The 19906-nt window shown below is 48.3% G+C and overlaps 1 protein-coding gene across 4 annotated transcripts in view; it reads right to left on the bottom strand.

The window, feature by feature from the left end:
- The window catches only part of LOC118377963 (B-cell lymphoma/leukemia 11B-like), a 131236-nt gene extending 118463 nt beyond the window's left edge, over positions 1-12773 (bottom strand). For all 4 annotated transcript variants that reach the window (XM_052496652.1, XM_052496650.1, XM_052496651.1 and 1 more), the window contains exon 1: positions 11815-12773. In XM_052496652.1, coding sequence (XP_052352612.1) covers positions 11815-11872 — 58 coding nt within the window. In that variant the 5' untranslated portion in view covers positions 11873-12773. The remainder of the gene's footprint in view (positions 1-11814) is intronic.
- Positions 12774-19906: the final 7133 nt, after the last annotated feature.

Raw genomic sequence — 19906 nt, forward strand, 5'->3', positions numbered from 1 at the left:
AGGAGGAGAGAGAAGGAGATGAGGAAAGAGAAGAAGAGGAGAGAAAAAAAAGAGGAGGAGAGAGGAGAGGAGGAGATGAGAGAAGGAGAGAAGGACAGAAGGAGAGGAGGAGAGAGAAGGAGATGAGGAAAGAGAAGAAGAGGAGAGAGAAAAAGAGGAGGAGAGAGAAGGAGAGGAGGAGATGAGAGAAGGAGAGAAGGACAGAAGGAGAGGAGGAGAGAGAAGGAGATGAGGAAAGAGAAGAAGAGGAGAGAGAAAAAGAGGAGGAGAGAGAAGGAGAGGAGGAGATGAGAGAAGGAGAGAAGGACAGAAGGAGAGGAGGAGAGAGAAGGAGATGAGGAAAGAGAAGAAGAGGAGAGAGAAAAAGAGGAGGAGAGAGAAGGAGAGGAGGAGATGAGAGGAGAGGAGATGAGAGAAGGAGAGGAGGAGAGAGAAGGAGAGGAGGGGAGAGAAGGAGAGGAGGAGAAAGAAGGAGAGGAGCAGAGAGAAGAAGAGGAGGACAGAGAAGGAGAGGAGGAGAGAGAAGGAGAGGAGAGGAGAGAGAAGAGAGGAGGAGAGAGAAGGAGAGGAGGAGAGGAGGAGAGAGAAGGAGAGGAGCAGAGAGAAGAAGAGGAGGACAGAGAATGAGAGGAGGAGAGAGAAGGAGAGGAGGAGAGAGAAGAAGAGGAGGACATATAAGGAGAGGAGCAGAGAGAAGGAGAGGAAGACAGAGAAGGAGGTTTGCAGATGCTATAGGACCAGCTGCCAGAGAGAGAGAGAGAGGTGTTGACAGTTAGAATGTACAGTAACCGTGGTGTGTTAAAGCTGATATCATCAAAAAGCCACCACCGCTCACTCTAACTCCTACTACCTACGCCCCATCCCCCCATGACAACACATACACACACAATTAGGAAATATGGCTTTCTACTCTCTCTCAATTTAACTACTAGTGCTGCATGCCACCCGCACACACAGCCTAAGAGCTCCCCCTAGCAGGTGAAAGGAAGCACATCTAGAGAGAGAGGGAGAAAGACAGAGAGAAGGAGAAGGAGAAGGAGAGGGAGAGGGGGAGAGAGGGAGAAAAAAGAAAGATAAAGGGAGGCAAATAGAGACTTCTCCACCATAGAGGAGGTATTGAAACAGCTGACAAGTCATGAAGTCAAAGACAGCGTTAAAAACCTAGTGATCACAGACAGACAGTTCACCATCCCTAAAGTAAGCAAACCAGGATTCTGGCATGCAGGTGAAGGAGAGGGAGAGAGAGAGCAGGGGAAAGAGAGAGAGAGCAGGGGAAGGAGAGGGAGAGAGAGAGCAGGGGAAAGAGAGAGAGAGCAGGGGGAGGAGAGAGAGAGAGAGCAGGCAGGAAGGAAGGAGAGAGAGAGAGCAGGGAGAGAGAGAGCAGAAGGAGAGAGAGAGAGAGCAGGGAGGAGAGAGAGAGAGAGAGAGAGCAGGGGAGAGAGAGAGAGAGCAGGGAAAGAGAGAGGGAAGCAGAGAGAGAGAGAGCAGGGGAAAGAGAGAGAGAGAGAGAGAGAGAGCAGGGAAAGAGAGAGAGAGAGAGAGAGAGCAGGGGAGAGAAAGCAGAAGGAGAGGGAGAGAGCAGGGGAAGGAGAGAGAGAGAGAGCAGGGGAAGGAGAGAGAGAGAGAGCAGGGGAAGGAGAGGGAGAGAGAGCAGGGGAAGGAGAGGGAGAGAGAGAGCAGGGGAAGGAGAGAGAGAGAGAGAGACAGGGGAAGGGAGGAGAGGGAGAGAGAGAGCAGGGAGGGAGGAGAAGGAGAGAGAGAGAGCAGGGGAAGGAGAGAGAGAGAGAGAGCAGGGGAAGGAGAGAGAGAGAGAGAGCAGGGGAAGGAGAGGAGAGAGAGAGAAGGAGGGGAGGGAGAGAGAGAGAGAGCAGGGGAAGGAGAGGGAGAGAGAGAGAGAGAGAGAGCAGGGGAAGGGAAGAGAGGAGGGAGAGAGAGAGAGAGCAGGGGAAGGAGAGAGAGAGAGCAGGGGAAGGGGAGAGAGAGAGCAGGGGAAGAGAGAGAGAGCAGGGGAAGAGAGAGAGAGAGAGAGAGAGCAGGGGAAGGAGAGAGAGAGAGAGCAGGGGAAAGAGAGAGAGAGAGAGCAGGGAAAGAGAGAGAGAGAGAGAGCAGGGGAGAGGGAAAGAGAGAGCAGGGAAGGAGAGAGAGAGAGCAGGGGAAGGAGAGAGAGAGAGAGCAGGGGAAGGAGAGAGAGAGAGAGCAGGGGAAGGAGAGAGAGAGAGAGCAGGGGAAGAGAGAGAGAGAGAGAGCAGGGGAAGGAGAGGGAGAGAGAGAGCAGGGGAAGGAGAGAGAGAGCAGGGGAAGAGCAGGGGAAGGGGAGAGAGAGAGAGAGAGCAGGGGAAGGAGAGAGAGAGAGAGAGCAGGGAAGGAGAGAGAGAGAGAGAGAGCAGGGGAAAGAGAGAGAGAGAGAGAGAGCAGGGGAAGGAGAGAGAGAGAGAGCAGGGGAAGGAGAGAGAGAGAGAGAGCAGGGGAAGGGAGAGAGAGAGAGCAGGAAGGAGAGAGAGAGAGAGCAGGGAGAGAGAGAGAGAGCAGGGGAGAGAGAGCAGGGGAGAGAGAGAGCAGGGGAAGGAGAGAGCAGAGAGAGAGAGAGCAGGGGAAGGAGAGAGAGAGAGAGCAGGGAAGGGGGAAGAGAGAGAGCAGGGGAAGAGAGAGAGAGAGAGAGCAGGGGAAGAGAGAGAGAGAGAGCAGGGGGGAGAGAGAGAGCAGGGGAAGGAGAGAGAGAGAGAGAGGGGAAGGAGAGAGAGAGAGAGAGCAGGGAAGGAGAGGAGAGAGGAGAGGAGAGAGAGAGAGAGAGCAGGGGAAGGAGAGAGAGAGAGAGAGGGGAAGGAGAGAGAGAGAGAGAGGGGAAGGGGAAGGAGAGGAGAGAGAGAGAGAGAGAGAGCAGGGGAAGAGAGAGAGAGAGAGCAGGGGAAGAGAGAGAGAGAGAGCAGGGGAAGGAGAGAGAGAGAGAGCAGGGGAAGGAGAGAGAGAGAGAGCAGGGGAAAAGAGAGAGAGAGAGAGAGCAGGGGAAAGAGAGAGAGAGAGCAGGGGAAAGAGAGAGAGAGAGAGAGCAGGGGAGAAGAGAGAGACGGAGAGAGAGAGAGAGCAGGGGAAGGAGAGGAGAGAGAGAGCAGGGGAAAGAGAGAGGAGCAGGGGAAGGAGAGGAGAGAGAGAGAGAGAGAGAGCAGGGAAGGAGAGAGAGAGAGAGAGAGAGCAGGGGAAGGAGAGGAGAGGGAGAGAGAGAGCAGGGGAGGAGAGAGAGAGAGAGCAGGGGAAGGAGAGAGAGAGAGAGCAGGGGAAGAGAGGGAGAGAGAGCAGGGGAAAGGAGAGAGAGCAGGGGAAAAAGAGAGAGAGAGCAGGGGGAGAGAGAGGGTAAAGAGAGAGAGAGAGCAGGGGAGAGAAGAGAGAGAGCAGGGGAAGAGAGAGAGAGGGAGAGAGGAAGGAGAGAGAGAGGGAGAGCAGGGGAGAGAGAGAGAGAGAGCAGGGGAAGGAGAGAGAGAGAGAGAGCAGGGGAAAGAGAGAGAGAGCAGGGGAAGGAGAGAGAGAGAGCAGGGGAAGGAGAGAGAGAGAGCAGGGGAAGAGAGAGAGAGAGAGCAGGGGGGGAAGAGAGAGGAGAGGGGAGGAGAGAGAGAGAGAGCAGGGGGGAGAGAGAGAGAGAGAGCAGGGGAAGGAGAGAGAGAGAGAGCAGGGGAAGAGAGAGAGAGAGAGAGCAGGGGAAGGAGAGGGAGAGAGAGAGAGCAGGGGAAGGAGAGAGAGAGAGAGCAGGGGAAGGAGAGAGAGAGAGCAGGGGAAGAGAGAGAGAGCAGGGGAAGGAGAGAGAGAGAGCAGGGGGAGAGAGAGAGAGAGAGAGCAGGGAAGGGAGAAGAGAGAGAGAGAGAGAGAGGGAAAAGAGAGAGAGAGAGAGAGAGCAGGGGAAGGAGAGGGAGAGAGAGAGGGAGAGAGAGAGAACAGGGGGAGAGAGAGAGAGCAGGAGGGGAAGGAGAGGGAGAGAGAGAGAGAGAGAGAGAAGAGAGAGAGAGGGGAGAGAGAACAGGGGAAGGAGAGAGAGAGAGCAGGGGGGAAGAGAGAGAGCAGGGGAAGGAGAGAGAGAGAGAGAGCAGGGGAAGGAGAGAGAGAGAGCAGGGGAAGGAGAGAGAGAGAGAGAGCAGGGGAAGGAGAGAGAGAGAGAGCAGGGGAAGGAGAGAGAGAGAGAGCAGGGGGGAAGGAGAGAGAGAGAGAGCAGGGGAAGGAGAGAGAGAGAGAGCAGGGGAAGGAGAGAGAGAGAGAGAGCAGGGGAAGGAGAGAGAGAGAGAGAGCAGGGGAAGGAGAGAGAGAGAGAGAGCAGGGGAAGGAGAGAGAGAGAGAGAGAGCAGGGGAAGGAGAGAGAGAGAGAGCAGGGGAAGAGAGAGAGAGAGAGCAGGGGAAGGAGAGAGAGAGAGAGCAGGGGAAGAGAGAGAGAGAGAGCAGGGGAAGGAGAGAGAGAGAGAGCAGGGGAAGGAGAGAGAGAGAGAGCAGGGGAAGGAGAGAGAGAGAGAGAGCAGGGGAAGGAGAGAGAGAGGGGAAGGAGAGAGAGAGGGAGAGCAGGGGAAGGAGAGAGAGAGAGAGCAGGGGAAGGAGAGAGAGAGCAGGGGAAGGAGAGAGAGAGAGAGCAGGGGAAGGAGAGAGAGCAGGGGAAGGAGAGAGAGTAAACTATCAGGGACATGGAGGGTACAGTATTAGTAAACTATCAGGGACATGGATGGTACAGTATTAGTAAACTATCAGGGACATGGATGGTACAGTATTAGTAAACTATTAGGGACATGGAGGGTACAGTATTAGTAAACTATCAGGGACATGCAGGGTACAGTATTAGTAAACTATCAGGGACATGGAGGGTACAGTATTAGTAAACTATCAGGGACATGGAGGGTACAGTATTAGTAAACTATCAGGGACATGGAAGGTACAGTATTAGTAAACTATCAGGGACATGGATGGCAGTTGGACAGGCGAACCAACGGCCATCTAATCAGGAGAATGAGTTTAGGCATGCTGCTTTCTGAAGCCATTGTCTTTCACTGAGTAATGAATTATTCACTAATCTCAAGAAGCTTTTTCTGTTTCTCTCTCTCTCACAGACACCCCCCCAACGGTGGGTGACATCAGGATTCCCTAAACAACAACAGTACCAGAGATTTCTGCCTTGCTCTTTCTGCTTCTAAGCTCTGTGAATATTATGAATTTATATTTTATGGTCACTAACACAAAAAATATTGTATTCAAGCCTTTCGGAATTCATAAATTAGGGCCACATTAGAATGATTAAAACATTGTTCCCCAATCACAAAGACTATCATCATCCAGCTTTGAAACGGTTCAACAAAAAGGCCCATGGCGTTAATAAAAAAAGGTATTTCAGTTATTATTTTAGGGGATAATGTATTTTTTATTCCAAACAACACTATTGAGCTCCATGCAGATATTAATTCTCACCGAGACACGGAGAAACATCTCCATCACACCTCAGAATGAGCACTGTTCTTTCCTCTGCCTGCCTGTTTGACTCTCTGGGTTCTCTACGGAACAAAGACCAGCACAGTGGGGTTTCTCTCTGGTCCGCCTCACTCCCAACCCAATGGGAAACATGCATCTCAAGTGGTGGCTGCTGCAATTTACACACTTTGTCACATGCCGGGCCGATAGTCAGTGTGTGTGTGTGTGTGTGTGTGTGTGTGTGTGTGTGTGTGTGTGTGTGTGTGTGTGTGTGTGTGTGTGTGTGTGTGTGTGTGTGTGTGTGTGTGTGTGTGTGTGTGTGTGTGTGTGTGTGTGTGTGTGTAAACATATGTCAGACGCTACCTCTTCATATACTTTCTATAAATCATAAATTGCTGTTTTCTAGTTCTAACAGAAATATTTTGCATAAATGTTAACCGTGTAACACCAATAAGCTTATTGGGCATTGTGTGATAAAATTATGAAATTATTAGGAGTAAATTGTATTTACTAATAAATCAATAAAAACAATGAAATATTTCAATATAAATATATAGAAAATATCTGATCATTTATAAAGTCACAAGAATATATATTGGACTCCGTACCCATACAAAATAACCAAATCACTTACCGCAGCTTACATCAGCTATAAATTGCCCTATGAAAATAACATACAGCTTTAAGGCAGCATACAGCTTTAAGGCAGCATACAGCTTTAACACAGCATACAGCTTTAACACAGCATACAGCTTTAACACAGCATACGGCTTTAACGCAGCATACAGCTTTAACGCAGCATACAGCTTTAACGCAGCATACAGCTTTAAGGCAGCATACAGCTTTACAGCTTTAACGCAGCATACAGCTTTAACGCAGCATACAGCTTTAACACAGCATACAGCTTTAACACAGCATACAGCTTTAACACAGCATACAGCTTTAACACAGCATACAGCTTTAACACAGCATACAGCTTTAACACAGCATACAGCTTTAAGGCAGCATACAGCTTTAACACAGCATACAGCTTTAACACAGCATACAGCTTTAAGGCAGCATACAGCTTTAAGGCAGCATACAGCTTTAACACAGCATACAGCTTTAACACAGCATACAGCTTTAACGCAGCATACAGCTTTAACGCAGCATACAGCTTTAACGCAGCATACAGCTTTAAGGCAGCATACAGCTTTAACACAGCATACGGCTTTAACACAGCATACAGCTTTAACACAGCATACAGCTTTAACACAGCATACAGCTTTAACACAGCATACAGCTTTAACAGCAGCATACAGCTTTAACGCAGCATACAGCTTTAACGCAGCATACAGCTTTAACGCAGCATACAGCTTTAACGCAGCATACAGCTTTAACACAGCATACAGCTTTAACACAGCATACAGCTTTAACACAGCATACAGCTTTAAGGCAGCTTACCAATGATAGTGTTTCATTTCCATGTGTGAAAACATGCTTAAATCCCCCCCCAAATGAAATAACATATTCAAACAGATATCCATGCAGCACTTGGAAATGTTTCAATGTTTCACACATATTGAGCGGCGCGACGTGTTTTAAATGTAGCACACACAACCTCAGAGCTGCTGCCGAGCCTGTAAAACTATTGAAGTGCAACACTGCAACGTGTGCAGCTCTCCCTGCCTTCCTTCACTGAGAAGAAAACATCTGAATAAAGACAGTGCAACTGAAACGTTGTAGAAGCCTGAGGAAGACCTCAACTTAACTACCACTGAAGACCATAGACGACGTGTTGACTAGAAAGCACACACACATATTTGACTACGTTCTCAAGACCTCCCCCTTTGGTAAAAAAAGGCAGAGAGATAAGAGGAGACATAGCACACCTTTTCACCATCGTATGTCAGGATAATATTAGAAATGAATTAATTCCAGTACAGATCGTCAGAAAATACCCATTGGTGCCTTCAACAGAAAGAAGATTTAATCAGGTTTAATTAGATTTAATCAGGTTTAATTAGATTTAATTAGGTTCAACAGATAAATACATTTTTACCTTATTTTACACAATTTCTCACCGGTAAAAACAAACGCTTTTGCTACATTAAATATTGGTTGCTTCAAATGGATATACGATCTAGATCATGAAAAAACGATGCTGATTTTGCTGATGCCGCATGTGCATGTGAAATTGTCAATTCACATGTGTGAATTTGCATATGCGTGTGTGTGTGTGTGTGTGTGTGTGTGTGTGTGTGTGTGTGTGTGTGTGTGTGTGTGTGTGTGTGTGTGTGTGTGTGTGTGTGTGTGTGTGTGTGTGTTTCTTCAACCATAAATCCCAAAAGCCATTGCGTCTCTAACACATAAATGATTAAATGTGCAAGCACCATACCACAGCTTGCAGCCAGCTCTCTTCCCATGTCTGAACACCCATCATTTAGAAGTGAATATCACTTTCCAGATAGATTTGACCTGCTAGACATTCAGACTACCCCTAATCATCCAGGCATGGGGTGTGCTGTACTATTCTACTGCAGCATTTAAAACTCACTGAAGGCCGACCCTTACCAAGGTTTTATGTTGTAAATGAGTGTCCTGCATATACACACACCCACACTAACCTTAACCCCTAAGGCTAGACTGAACGCCTAACCCCTAACCCTAATTCTAAACCTAACTTCTAAACTTAAATTAGCCTTTGTCCTCATGGGATAGTGGGAAATGTCCCCACAAGGGAGAATTTTCCTTGTTTTACTATCCTTGTGGGGATATTTGGGGATTTTTAGGCCCCCACAAGGGTAGTAAAGCAAGGTGTGTGTGTGTGTGTGTGTGTGTGTGTGTGTGTGTGTGTGTGTGTGTGTGTGTGTGTGTGTGTGTGTGTGTGTGTGTGTGTGTGTGTGTGTGTGTGTGTGTGTGTGTGTGTGTGTGTGTGTTTTCACTATAACAGGAAGGCAGACTACACTACAAGGCCTTGTATGTGTGTGCACCCTCATACCGATCTGAGGGTTGTCTCAGGGGTAGGTTGACGCTCAGATTTTCACTCATATTTCTTCCATCCCCTCAACCATAGTCTAACATTGGAAACTGGATTTGGAGACAACACTAAAACAGGTCTGTTCTACCTCCGCTGAAGCATACATCTCTCTGTTCTCTCTCTCTGTTCTCTCTCTCTGTACTCGCTCTGTTCTCTCTCTCTGTACTCGCTCTGTTCTCTCTCTCTGTACTCGCTCTGTTCTCTCTCTGTTCTCTCTCTCTGTACTCGCTCTGTTCTCTCTCTCTGTACTCGCTCTGTTCTCTCTCTCTGTACTCGCTCTGTTCTCTCTCTCTGTACTCGCTCTGTTCTCTCTCTCTGTTCTCTATTCTGTACTCGCTCTGTTCTCTCTCTCTGTACTCGCTCTGTTCTCTCTCTCTGTACTCGCTCTGTTCTCTCTCTCTGTACTCGCTCTGTTCTCTCTCTCTGTTCTCTCTCTCTGTACTCGCTCTGTTCTCTCTCTGTTCTCTCTCTCTGTACGCTCTGTTCTCTCTCTCTGTACTCGCTCTGTTCTCTCTCTCTGTTCTCTCTCTCTGTACACGCTCTGTTCTCTCTCTGTTCTCTCTCACTATCCCTCTCACACACACACACACACACACACACACACACACACACACACACACACACACACACACACACACACACACACACACACACACACACACGTCTTTGCAATCAGATCTAGGTCTGATAACTTGGAAAAGCTTTCGTTTGCAGATCAACAAGGTACATGAATATATATGACACATGCTGATATAAAGTCTGTATCTCATAGGCCAATTTTTAAGTTTTACTGTCTGGTGTCCTGCAGAGTTAGTTAGAGTAAGATGGCGGTGATTTCCCCTCCACGGGACAAACAAAACATTGCTGCTATTTGAATCCATTTGCATGCCAATGACAACAGGAGTGAAGACAACAGGATGGGGTTATAACTAGAGGAAAAATCTCTGTGTTTGAGAAATGATGGTAGACTGACAAACCTGAGGACTGACTGGTATATGTATAGACGCACACACACACACACACACACACACACACACACACACACACACACACACACACACACACACACACACACACACACACACACACACACACACACAAAGAGAGACAAATATCAAGACACACACATACAAGGATTGACAGGCATACGCGCACACACGCACACACACACACACAGAGAGAGAAATGATTGGGGCATAAAAGTGAGAGGTGTGTGTGTTGGAGAGAAGGTGCAGAGTACACAGTCCTAACAACACAAAACACATTGGACTCAGATGACATCACCATGGAGTGCCTCTGTTCTCAGTTGGCTGCCTGGATTAGACTCTGACACTACTTCAGAATGCCATAGAAAAATAAATGATGGCTGGATGTAATTGATTTGAACTTGATGCCTTGAAAGTGTTGACCAGACTATAATTGATTCACAATTCTTCACATGTCTGGTTGGTGCTTTTCTGGGTAGCTAGACTGTAATAAAACGTTCTGTGTAACACCATGCTACTACCATATTTTTAAAAAGGTAACAAGTATCTTGCCGTTTAAAAATTCCTAATTTAAAATGTAATCAATGAATAGGTGTTTCATACACGCTGATGTATGATGTAAAAAATACAGATACCGTAATTATTATTTCATAAAATGTCTGTGTTTCCTGCTTAATCTCTCATCGGCTCTCGGTTCTCCTCTACCTTGCCACCACACAGAAGTGGCTCTGTGCAGGCAGCACGCCGAAGACACTGCGCTCCGGCTCCTAACTGCGCTGTTTCTGCCTGCCAATATAACCTACACTTGTACAGGTCACCTATAGTGGGCTATACCTACAACTGTAGCCTAGAAATCAGAACCGAGATTCGTTAGAATAAATTGGTGATAGATATCTAATAATAGCCTACAAAGACGTTTGGACACACAATTGACTATTGCAAATAGAGATGTTTTGCAAAACAAATGCTGAATGGATTTAGAGTATAAACAACGGAGGACATATCAGCAAATCACCATTCAGCAAAACATTTGAAGGTAAATCCATATTGTCAAGACAGGAAGTAGGCTGACTTTCAAATATCTCTTTGTATCGTGAGAAATCTGTATAAATAAAATATGAATGTAGCCTAAATACACCATGCCATGGTATTGTTAAATTACTTCAGCTGTCATCATCGCTCTATAATAATTAAATTCGGATTTAAAAAGCAGCAAAGCAAAGATAATAAAGTTGTTTGAATGCGTTAGTTTACCTGGCGCGAGGATATCTGCCTGGTGCTCGACCAAGGGGAGGAGAAATCTGTACAATATTTATATATTTAAATGTGCTTAGAAAATTAAACATTTCATCTGTCGGATCACTATACCAAAAATTACAGGGATACCTGCTTTGGCTGTTCGATAAAAGTTTGGTGATTTGATAAATGCATATTGTGTTGTATTAGCCTAATGTGAAAACGCTTGAAGATGTGGTCGTTTTCTGTTTGCTATGACACACAAGTTACATGTGTAATGAATCTCAACACGATGTGTCAATGGGTTACTTCGCTATTAGATTAATATTATTACAATGACATTGTTGGAAATGTATGAGATAATAAATTGAGTGAACAAATGCTTATGAGTGGACTATATACAGGAACTTGAAAGCGTGTTGAAACAGAATCATGTATGAATCGACTTTCAGAGTAAGAAAGCAATTGTCTCCAAAATGTCGGAGGTCCATCCATTCACTGAAGTCAGGTATTATTCTTGGTTTTCTACTTGGCCCCAGATGATTTAGTGCAGCCAGATACCTGACGGCCTAAAAGCACCAACAATAGCTAACACTTCACAGTTCAATGGTCTGTTTGGAAGAGAAGAGGGTTTGATGGTGAAATGTCATTATAAATGTTATGAAGATGCTGTATTTAATAGACATTTAATAAGGTAAAGCTATTTTTTAATTATACAGCTTTCACAAAAGTAGTCTCAACTAGTGTCCCATTCATAAAGTATATTTAACGTAAATGTTATGCGTAAAATATACGTAAAAAGTACAGAGTATAGACAACATGACATCTTTACTCTAAGTAAAAATGATTTATGGAAATGTCATTGTTAAATATTGAATATCCTATTTAATTTATCCAATGAATTATACTGTCAAATGCCATAGTTTATAAACTAGTGAAACCTTCTCAGATTCCGTAGTTCAAAAGTATTTTTTTCCAACCCTGATGTCACACGCTTAAGAGTTCACTATACCCTTTCTGATCAAATTAGCCAAATGTGGCAGTAAATACACAAGTCAAACAATTTCACATTTATGTTTGTTTTTTTCATAGTCCATTCATGAGTTGTGTGTGATTGAGGGAAAATGAAAAGCAGGTACTTACGTGCTATTAATTCTCTCTGTGACACGTGCTGTGGGTTCCCCTGCTTGCGACGGGACATTGCCCTGGCATTTACACTTGCATTGCCCGGGGACCAGCACTCTGAAGGATGGGCTCGCTTCCCTCCTATTGCCTCCACTTGCTCGGTACTCAACTTTTCCCGGGACCTCCAAAAGTACGAGGCTCCTGCGCTCGGACTGCCGGCCGGGGTGGGTGGTTGATCGTGCTTTTGCGCTTCGCCTCTTCGGTCCACTCTGCCCCTGTGTTTGTATGTGACGAGACCGTGGATAGCCTGTGCTATACCTTCAGTTCTCTTTCACCGCTTCTCTCTGTAGGTTACTCACACCATTTGGCAATAAAGTGTGCGAGAGAAGTGATCTGTTCGAGTAGAAAAAAGAAAGATGTCAGAAGTGGGGAAATATCCTTGGATGTTTGACGGGTGTACTGAGTGACAGTTGGGATCAAACCCTGGCGAGTGTCCCTCCACCTTGTGAGAGAAGAAGAATCAGAACGCGATGGTCAGTGCGCGCGCTGACAGCTCGGAATGCGCTGGGTATCACTGTGAGTCCGGTCAATTGCCCGGTCTCTCAACTTATTTCATTTCTTCTTTCAGAAACAAACACAAAAATAAAATAACAAATCGCAAACATTCACAATTACAATAATTGATAATACAATTTTACAAAATTATGAATCCAATTTTTCTTCTCGGGCACTTGGGTATCACCAAGTGATGGGCACTTCTGTTGGTGCAGCCTTGAGCATCAGCATGCAATTGCAGGTACTTTTCCGTCTCCTCAACTCCAAGTGCTCTGCACCCTTGTACGGTTCTGTGTAGACCGGGCACACAGAACTTCCACCTCTTTTCTAAATAAATCAAGACCTGCACTCTTTTTTTTCTCCCCTTTCTCTGTGTGAGTGTGACGATTGAGTAGTGAGTCCTGCTTCCCCCGAGCTCTCGGTCTCTCTGTGGCTAGGGCTGCCTCCGTACAATGGGATACAATTCAAGTTCAAGTGCGGACGTGACGTTAAGTCTACAATGAGAAAGAAAAATGGCAGACTGCAAGAGCACTGAGGGCGACTAGTGGTGGCTTTTCACAACTATCGGATCACCAGCAGCAAGCGGTGGACAACGCACTGTCGCGGTCTCTCTTAGATAGAGGTGCAGTGGACGGAACCTCTCCTCTTACTGCCTCACACAGACAAGCGAAAGGGAGGAAGGGAAAGTCGCAGTGTTCAGAAAAAGTCACGCTATTCATTATGTTCAAATAACATTTTCCATTGACCAATATACCTTAATAATATAATAATATTGTTTGTTGATGTTTTGCATAGACCTGCTAGACAGTTTACAAGACCATTTCTGTCAAATGCATTAATTGTCATCAGTCAAATATAATTTATTCGAAATATTATTCAAGTGTATTTTTTTACATATAGGCCTAAGGTGAATGGTTTTATAAGTGGATGACTTGCTAAGGTTTAGTCAACGATTTGTTTGTTTTTTGCTGGCATTTCTGTACGCGCTTTTGACGTCCTATTCGATTACAATATGAACTAATAAGCAGGTAGGGAATATACATTGATATAAAGTTCTTGGAAATATAAAACATTTGACCAGTATTCTGTAGTAACCTTCCCTCTGCTTGGCAATTTGCGTTGGAATGGAACACATTTGAACATAAAATCTCTGAACAAATGAATCTATCATAAAATACCAGAACACCTTTACTCACTCAAAATAAATACTCGGAAGCAATTTTGATGTTGATTAGTCAAAAACAAGTGTAGGCTAGGCTACTGTAGTGCATCTTATTTATCTCTGAACAGGTTCTCCCCGCAGAGATTCATTTATATATATTTGGATTTCTTCAGAGTTACATATTCTCTCATAAATGTATCAAGACCTAGTAAATGACGCAAAGCAAATTCCCGAGCTTCAAACACGATTCATCAGAGGTCGATCAAATACATAATGAATGTGCTTAGGCTATCTGTGCACTTTATTACAGAGTTATGCCTAGACCACCTGGCTATCCTATAATCTTTCTTATTCGTTATTTACATAGTTTACATATGATTCGGGCTCATAAAGTATCCAATGATTTACCAGAATAATTAAATACAGGCTATGTTTTTTTACATTTTGAAATGGAGTGTGAACTATTTATAATGTGAAAGTTAATTCCTCATTTCTGCGTTCTTAATTCAAATCTATTTATCTCCGGATTCCATTATGGTTATTACCAGTATGGTACCAGGGAAGCATTTCATATGGATCCTCTTTTGGCCTAATTCTGCACACTGGAGTTCAAATCCATGATCAGGGCCTTATCAACAAGATGACACCCATAAATTACAGAGATAAACTTCCAAGTGGTATAAACTCAGGATGAAAATGAGAAACACACACTGGAACACAGAATGAGAAACAGATCCTCATCACACTGTGTCAGCAGCATCTATATTGTAGGCGTAGAATGCAGATGCTCGCCCCCATCCTCTGCTCTGCACCCCCATTGCCTGCCTGCCTGTCTACCTGTGTGGGACTGTTCCAGTGCATGGAGACACACAAGAGCAAAGCACTAAGTCAAATAATGTGTTTGAGTTGAGCTTCTACCTTCTACCTACATGGGGCTGTAGTGGTAATCTTCTGCAAGTCTTACTGGGAGCTGATTGATGAGGCAAGGAGGTAGGCAATAGTAAGGCAGGCGGTAAGGCAGGCAGGCAGCAGGGCAGGCAGTGTAGTGAGGGAGGCAAGCAGGCGGGACAGGGAGAGTGGCAGAGAGGCAGACAGACATGCAAGGATAGTCAGGCAGGCAAGGCAGGGAGAGAGGCAGGCAGGCAGAGAGGCAGACAGACATGCAAGGATAGTCAGGCAGGCAGGCAAACAGGCAGGCAGAGAGGCAGACAGGCATATTGTGTGTTAGTGGGGGAGGGGGAATCATAACAAGTAAGTTATTGTGTAACTGATGAAGATATCTGGGACAATTGACAAATTCATTAAATTGAAGAGGTTGGAAGGCGAGTACAAAATAATGTTTGATTCAAAGGAAATATCGTTTTCTACACCATCTAGAGTGGTTGTGTTCTGGTGAAAAGGAGGGCACTATGTAAGAAATAGGGTGCCATTTGAGATACACTATGACTATGTCTGTGCTGTGGTAATACATACATCTGGTTTTGATCTAGCGAGTGATGCTGTGCTGCATATTGTTCCAACACTCCCATTCAACTTTCAACCCAGACGGGCTATCTATCTATCTATTTTTAAGCATCAGCAATCTGAGCAGCTCACCAATCGCTGCAGCTGTACACAGCGCATCTGTAAATAGCCCATCCAACTACCTACCTCATCCCCATATTGTTTATTTACTTTTTTTTGCTCTTTTGCACACCAGTATTTCTACTTGCACGTCATCATCTGCACATCTATCACTCCAGTGTTAATTTGCTAAATTATAATTACTTCGCTACTATGGCCTATTTATTGCCTTACCTTCTTACTCATTTGCACACACTGTATATATATGTTTCTATTGTTATTGACTGTACATTTGTTTACCCCATGTGTATCTCTGTTGTTGTTTTTTGTCACACTGCTTTGCTTTATCTTTGAAAGATCGCAGTTGTAAATAAGAACTTGTTCTCAACTGGCCTACCTGGTTAAATAAAGGTGAAATAGATAGATATTTTAGTTTTTATCTCGACTTTTTAAACCTTTATAGTAAAACTTCTATAATAGCCTATATATGGTGACATGGATTCACTTTGTCAAAAACAACAACTTTTCACAGACTTTTCTTAGTGGAGTGAATTACTAGGCATCAGAAAGTGAGGTGGGGGTTTATTTTTCAATAGACATGAACGGTAGGTCAAAAGTCAAAAGCAAACTCTCTGGTCATCCTTTCCTTTCCACATGGTGTTGATTGGCTCAGCTGATGCCGACTCCTATTGCTATTTAACACCCATCTCCACATCTCACTAGCTGGATTTGTGGGCAAACCCCCTGGAAAAACTTCCTCTTCCTCTAGCCGTATTTTAATCTGTACATCATGCTTCACGCCACCCCGTGTTGAGATGTTCATGCATATTTATCTCCAAGTGGTGCCGGGTCAGGTATTCATCCACCTCTTCTTCCTCTCTCCGTTGATCACGGGGGTATCTGAAGGCCTGCTTTCCCAGGGTTTTATCCCGGTGCCTACTCAGAGCGGAACGCTGGCTGAGCCTCCCTCTGTGCCAGGTGGTCTGCTCCACAGAGGAACCATGAAATACACTTCTTTAAGCCTTAGTGGACTGCCGCTCACCGCTGGCTGAGACCGAGGTCTGAGACTGCCACTCACCGCTGGCTGAGACCGAGGCTGAGACTGCCACTCACCGCTGGCTGAGACCGAGGCTGAGACTGCCACTCACCGCTGGCTGAGACCGAGGCTGAGACTGCCACTCACCGCTGGCTGAGACCGAGGCTGAGACTGCCACTCACCGCTGGCTGAGACCGAGGCTGAGACTGCCACTCACCGCTGGCTGAGACTGCCACTCACCGCTGGCTGAGACTGCCACTCACCGCTGGCTGAGACCGAGGCTGAGACTGCCACTCACCGCTGGCTGAGACCGAGGCTGAGACTGCCGCTCACCGCTGGCTGAGACCGAGGCTGAGACTGCCGCTCACCGCTGGCTGAGACCGAGGCTGAGCCTGCCGCTCACCGCTGGCTGAGACCGAGGCTGAGACTGCCGCTCACCGCTGGCTGAGACCGAGGCTGAGACTGCCGCTCACCGCTGGCTGAGACCGAGGCTGAGACTGCCGCTCACCGCTGGCTGAGACCGAGGCTGAGCCTGCCACTCACCGCTGGCTGAGACCGAGGCGAGCCTGCCACTCACCGCTGGCTGAGAGAGGCTGCCACTCACCGCTGGCTGAGACCGAGGCTGAGACTGCCGCTCACCGCTGGCTGAGACCGAGGCTGAGACTGCCACTCACCGCTGGCTGAGACCGAGGCTGAGCCTACCACTCACCGATGGCTGAGACCGAGGCTGAGCCACTCACCGCTGGCTGAGGCCACTCACCGCTGGCTGAGACCGAGGCTGGCTGAGCCTGCCGCTCACCGCTGGCTGAGACCGAGGCTGAGACTGCCGCTCACCGCTGGCTGAGACCGAGGCTGAGACGGCCGCTCACCGCTGGCTGAGACCGAGGCTGAGCCTGCCACTCACCGCTGGCTGAGACCGAGGCTGAGACTGCCGCTCACCGCTGGCTGAGACCGCTGGCTGAGCTCGAGGCTGAGACTGCCGCTCACCGCTGGCTGAGACCGAGGCTGAGCCTGCCACTCACCGCTGGCTGAGACCGAGGCTGAGACTGCCACTCACCGCTGGCTGAGACCGAGGCTGAGCCTACCACTCACCGATGGCTGAGACCGAGGCTGAGCCTGCCGCTCACCGCTGGCTGAGACCGAGGCTGAGACTGCCGCTCACCGCTGGCTGAGACCGAGGCTGAGACTGCCGCTCACCGCTGGCTGAGACCGAGGCTGAGCCTGCCACTCACCGCTGGCTGAGACCGAGGCTGAGACTGCCACTCACCGCTGGCTGAGACCGAGGCTGAGACTGCCGCTCACCGCTGGCTGAGACCGAGGCTGAGACTGCCGCTCACCGCTGGCTGAGACCGAGGCTGAGCCTACCACTCACCGATGGCTGAGACCGAGGCTGAGACTGCCACTCACCGATGGCTGAGACCGAGGCTGAGACTGCCGCTCACCGCTGGCTGAGACCGAGGCTGAGACTCACCGCTGGCTGAGACCCACTCACCGATGGCTGAGACCGAGGCTGAGACTGCCGCTCACCGCTGGCTGAGACCGAGGCTGAGACTGCCGCTCACCGCTGGCTGAGACCGAGGCTGAGCCTACCACTCACCGATGGCTGAGATCGAGGCTGAGACTGCCACTCACCGCTGGCTGAGACCGAGGCTGAGACTGCCGCTCACCGCTGGCTGAGACCGAGGCTGAGACTGCCGCTCACCGCTGGCTGAGACCGAGGCTGAGACTGCCGCTCACCGCTGGCTGAGACCGAGGCTGAGCCTACCACTCACCGATGGCTGAGACCGAGGCTGAGACTGCCACTCACCGATGGCTGAGACCGAGGCTGAGACTGCCGCTCACCGCTGGCTGAGACCGAGGCTGAGACTGCCGCTCACCGCTGGCTGAGACCGAGGCTGAGCCTACCACTCACCGATGGCTGAGACCGAGGCTGAGACTGCCACTCACCGCTGGCTGAGACCGAGGCTGAGACTGCCACTCACCGCTGGCTGAGACCGAGGCTGAGACTGCCGCTCACCGCTGGCTGAGACCGAGGCTGAGACTGCCGCTCACCGCTGGCTGAGACCGAGGCTGAGACTGCCGCTCACCGCTGGCTGAGACCGAGGCTGAGCCTGCCACTCACCGCTGGCTGAGACCGAGGCTGAGACTGCCACTCACCGCTGGCTGAGACCGAGGCTGAGACTGCCACTCACCGCTGGCTGAGACCGAGGCTGAGACTGCCGCTCACCGCTGGCTGAGACCGAGGCTGAGACTGCCGCTCACCGCTGGCTGAGACCGAGGCTGAGCCTGCCACTCACCGCTGGCTGAGACCGAGGCTGAGACTGCCACTCACCGCTGGCTGAGACCGAGGCTGAGCCTACCACTCACCGATGGCTGAGACCGAGGCTGAGCCTACCACTCACCGCTGGCTGAGACCGAGGCTGAGACTGCCACTCACCGCTGGCTGAGACCGAGGCTGAGCCTACCACTCACCGATGGCTGAGACCGAGGCTGAGCCTACCACTCACCGCTGGCTGAGACCGAGGCTGAGACTGCCGCTCACCGCTGGCTGAGACCGAGGCTGAGACTGCCGCTCACCGCTGGCTGAGACCGAGGCTGAGACTGCCACTCACCGCTGGCTGAGACCGAGGCTGAGACTGCCACTCACCGCTGGCTGAGACCGAGGCTGAGACTGCCGCTCACCGCTGGCTGAGACCGAGGCTGAGACTGCCACTCACCGCTGGCTGAGACCGAGGCTGAGACTGCCACTCACCGCTGGCTGAGACCGAGGCTGAGACTGCTGCTACTGCAGAGCACTGTGTAAAGCCACCGCCGCGATGCGTTGAACGGACTTTGTTCATTCGTCCACATCGCCTTGAGTGCTCTTCTCTTCTCTCTCTCTCTCTTTGTCGATACCAGTCCCTTTCCTTTCCTCTCCTATCTTCACGGCTCGTCTTGGCTGGGGCCCCGAGCTTCAGCTGTCTTCAGTAGCAGCTTGACAGACTCAGAGCCAAGCGCTTTCCTGTTTCCCTCCTTCCCTCCATACACCAGCACCAGTGAGTGGGAGGATATAAATAGACATTCTCATGCTCATTTACAATAAAATAGGGGATTGCAGGTTCCTCCCTATGATGTCTTTTCCGTACTGTGTAACAGAACACCCAACTCCTATTTGGAAGGATATCCAACCGTTTTGTCTTTGCATTACTTAGCTGAAGGCATTACGTTGAAACGTAAATCATTTTCATGTTTAAGATTAAGTACATGCCAATGGTTTTGGTTTTAGGTGTCATGGAAAGTAATGTATGAGATTAAGATTAGTTTTCATTTGTTGGTTCATCCCTGTAGTTAATTCAGTGGTCAGAGAGAGGGACTAAGTAAGTGGATATAGGATTCAATCCCACTGCGAACGCACTGTTGGGTCCTGGTCAAAAACAGTGCACTAAATAAGGAATAGGGTGCCAATTGGAACACTCATGTCTCATTCAAAGGTCACACACTGACAAATCTTCCATATTTGACATCATACTGTAATCACAGCAGAGCAGAGTGAAATATTCTCATAATCAGACCATTTCCTCATCATCACCCAGGTAAAGAAGAAGTGAACTGTCCATTTGAGTTGCCATGCATGACTTATCGCGGCTCTCAGAATGTGCTCCTCGTCCTTTTGCTCTCTGCTCTCAGACCCATGTTGGGCAAGAGCAGTCAACTCTCTATTGCACCGGGGCCAATACCTTTCTGAGCTGAGGATCATCAGTGTTATAAGTTATGGGGATGCCCGTCGTCACAGCGACAATTTTTGGATGTAAATG

This window comes from Oncorhynchus keta, chromosome 35 (genome assembly GCF_023373465.1).
Source record: "Oncorhynchus keta strain PuntledgeMale-10-30-2019 chromosome 35, Oket_V2, whole genome shotgun sequence".
In the NCBI taxonomy this organism is placed as follows: Eukaryota; Metazoa; Chordata; class Actinopteri; order Salmoniformes; family Salmonidae; genus Oncorhynchus; species Oncorhynchus keta.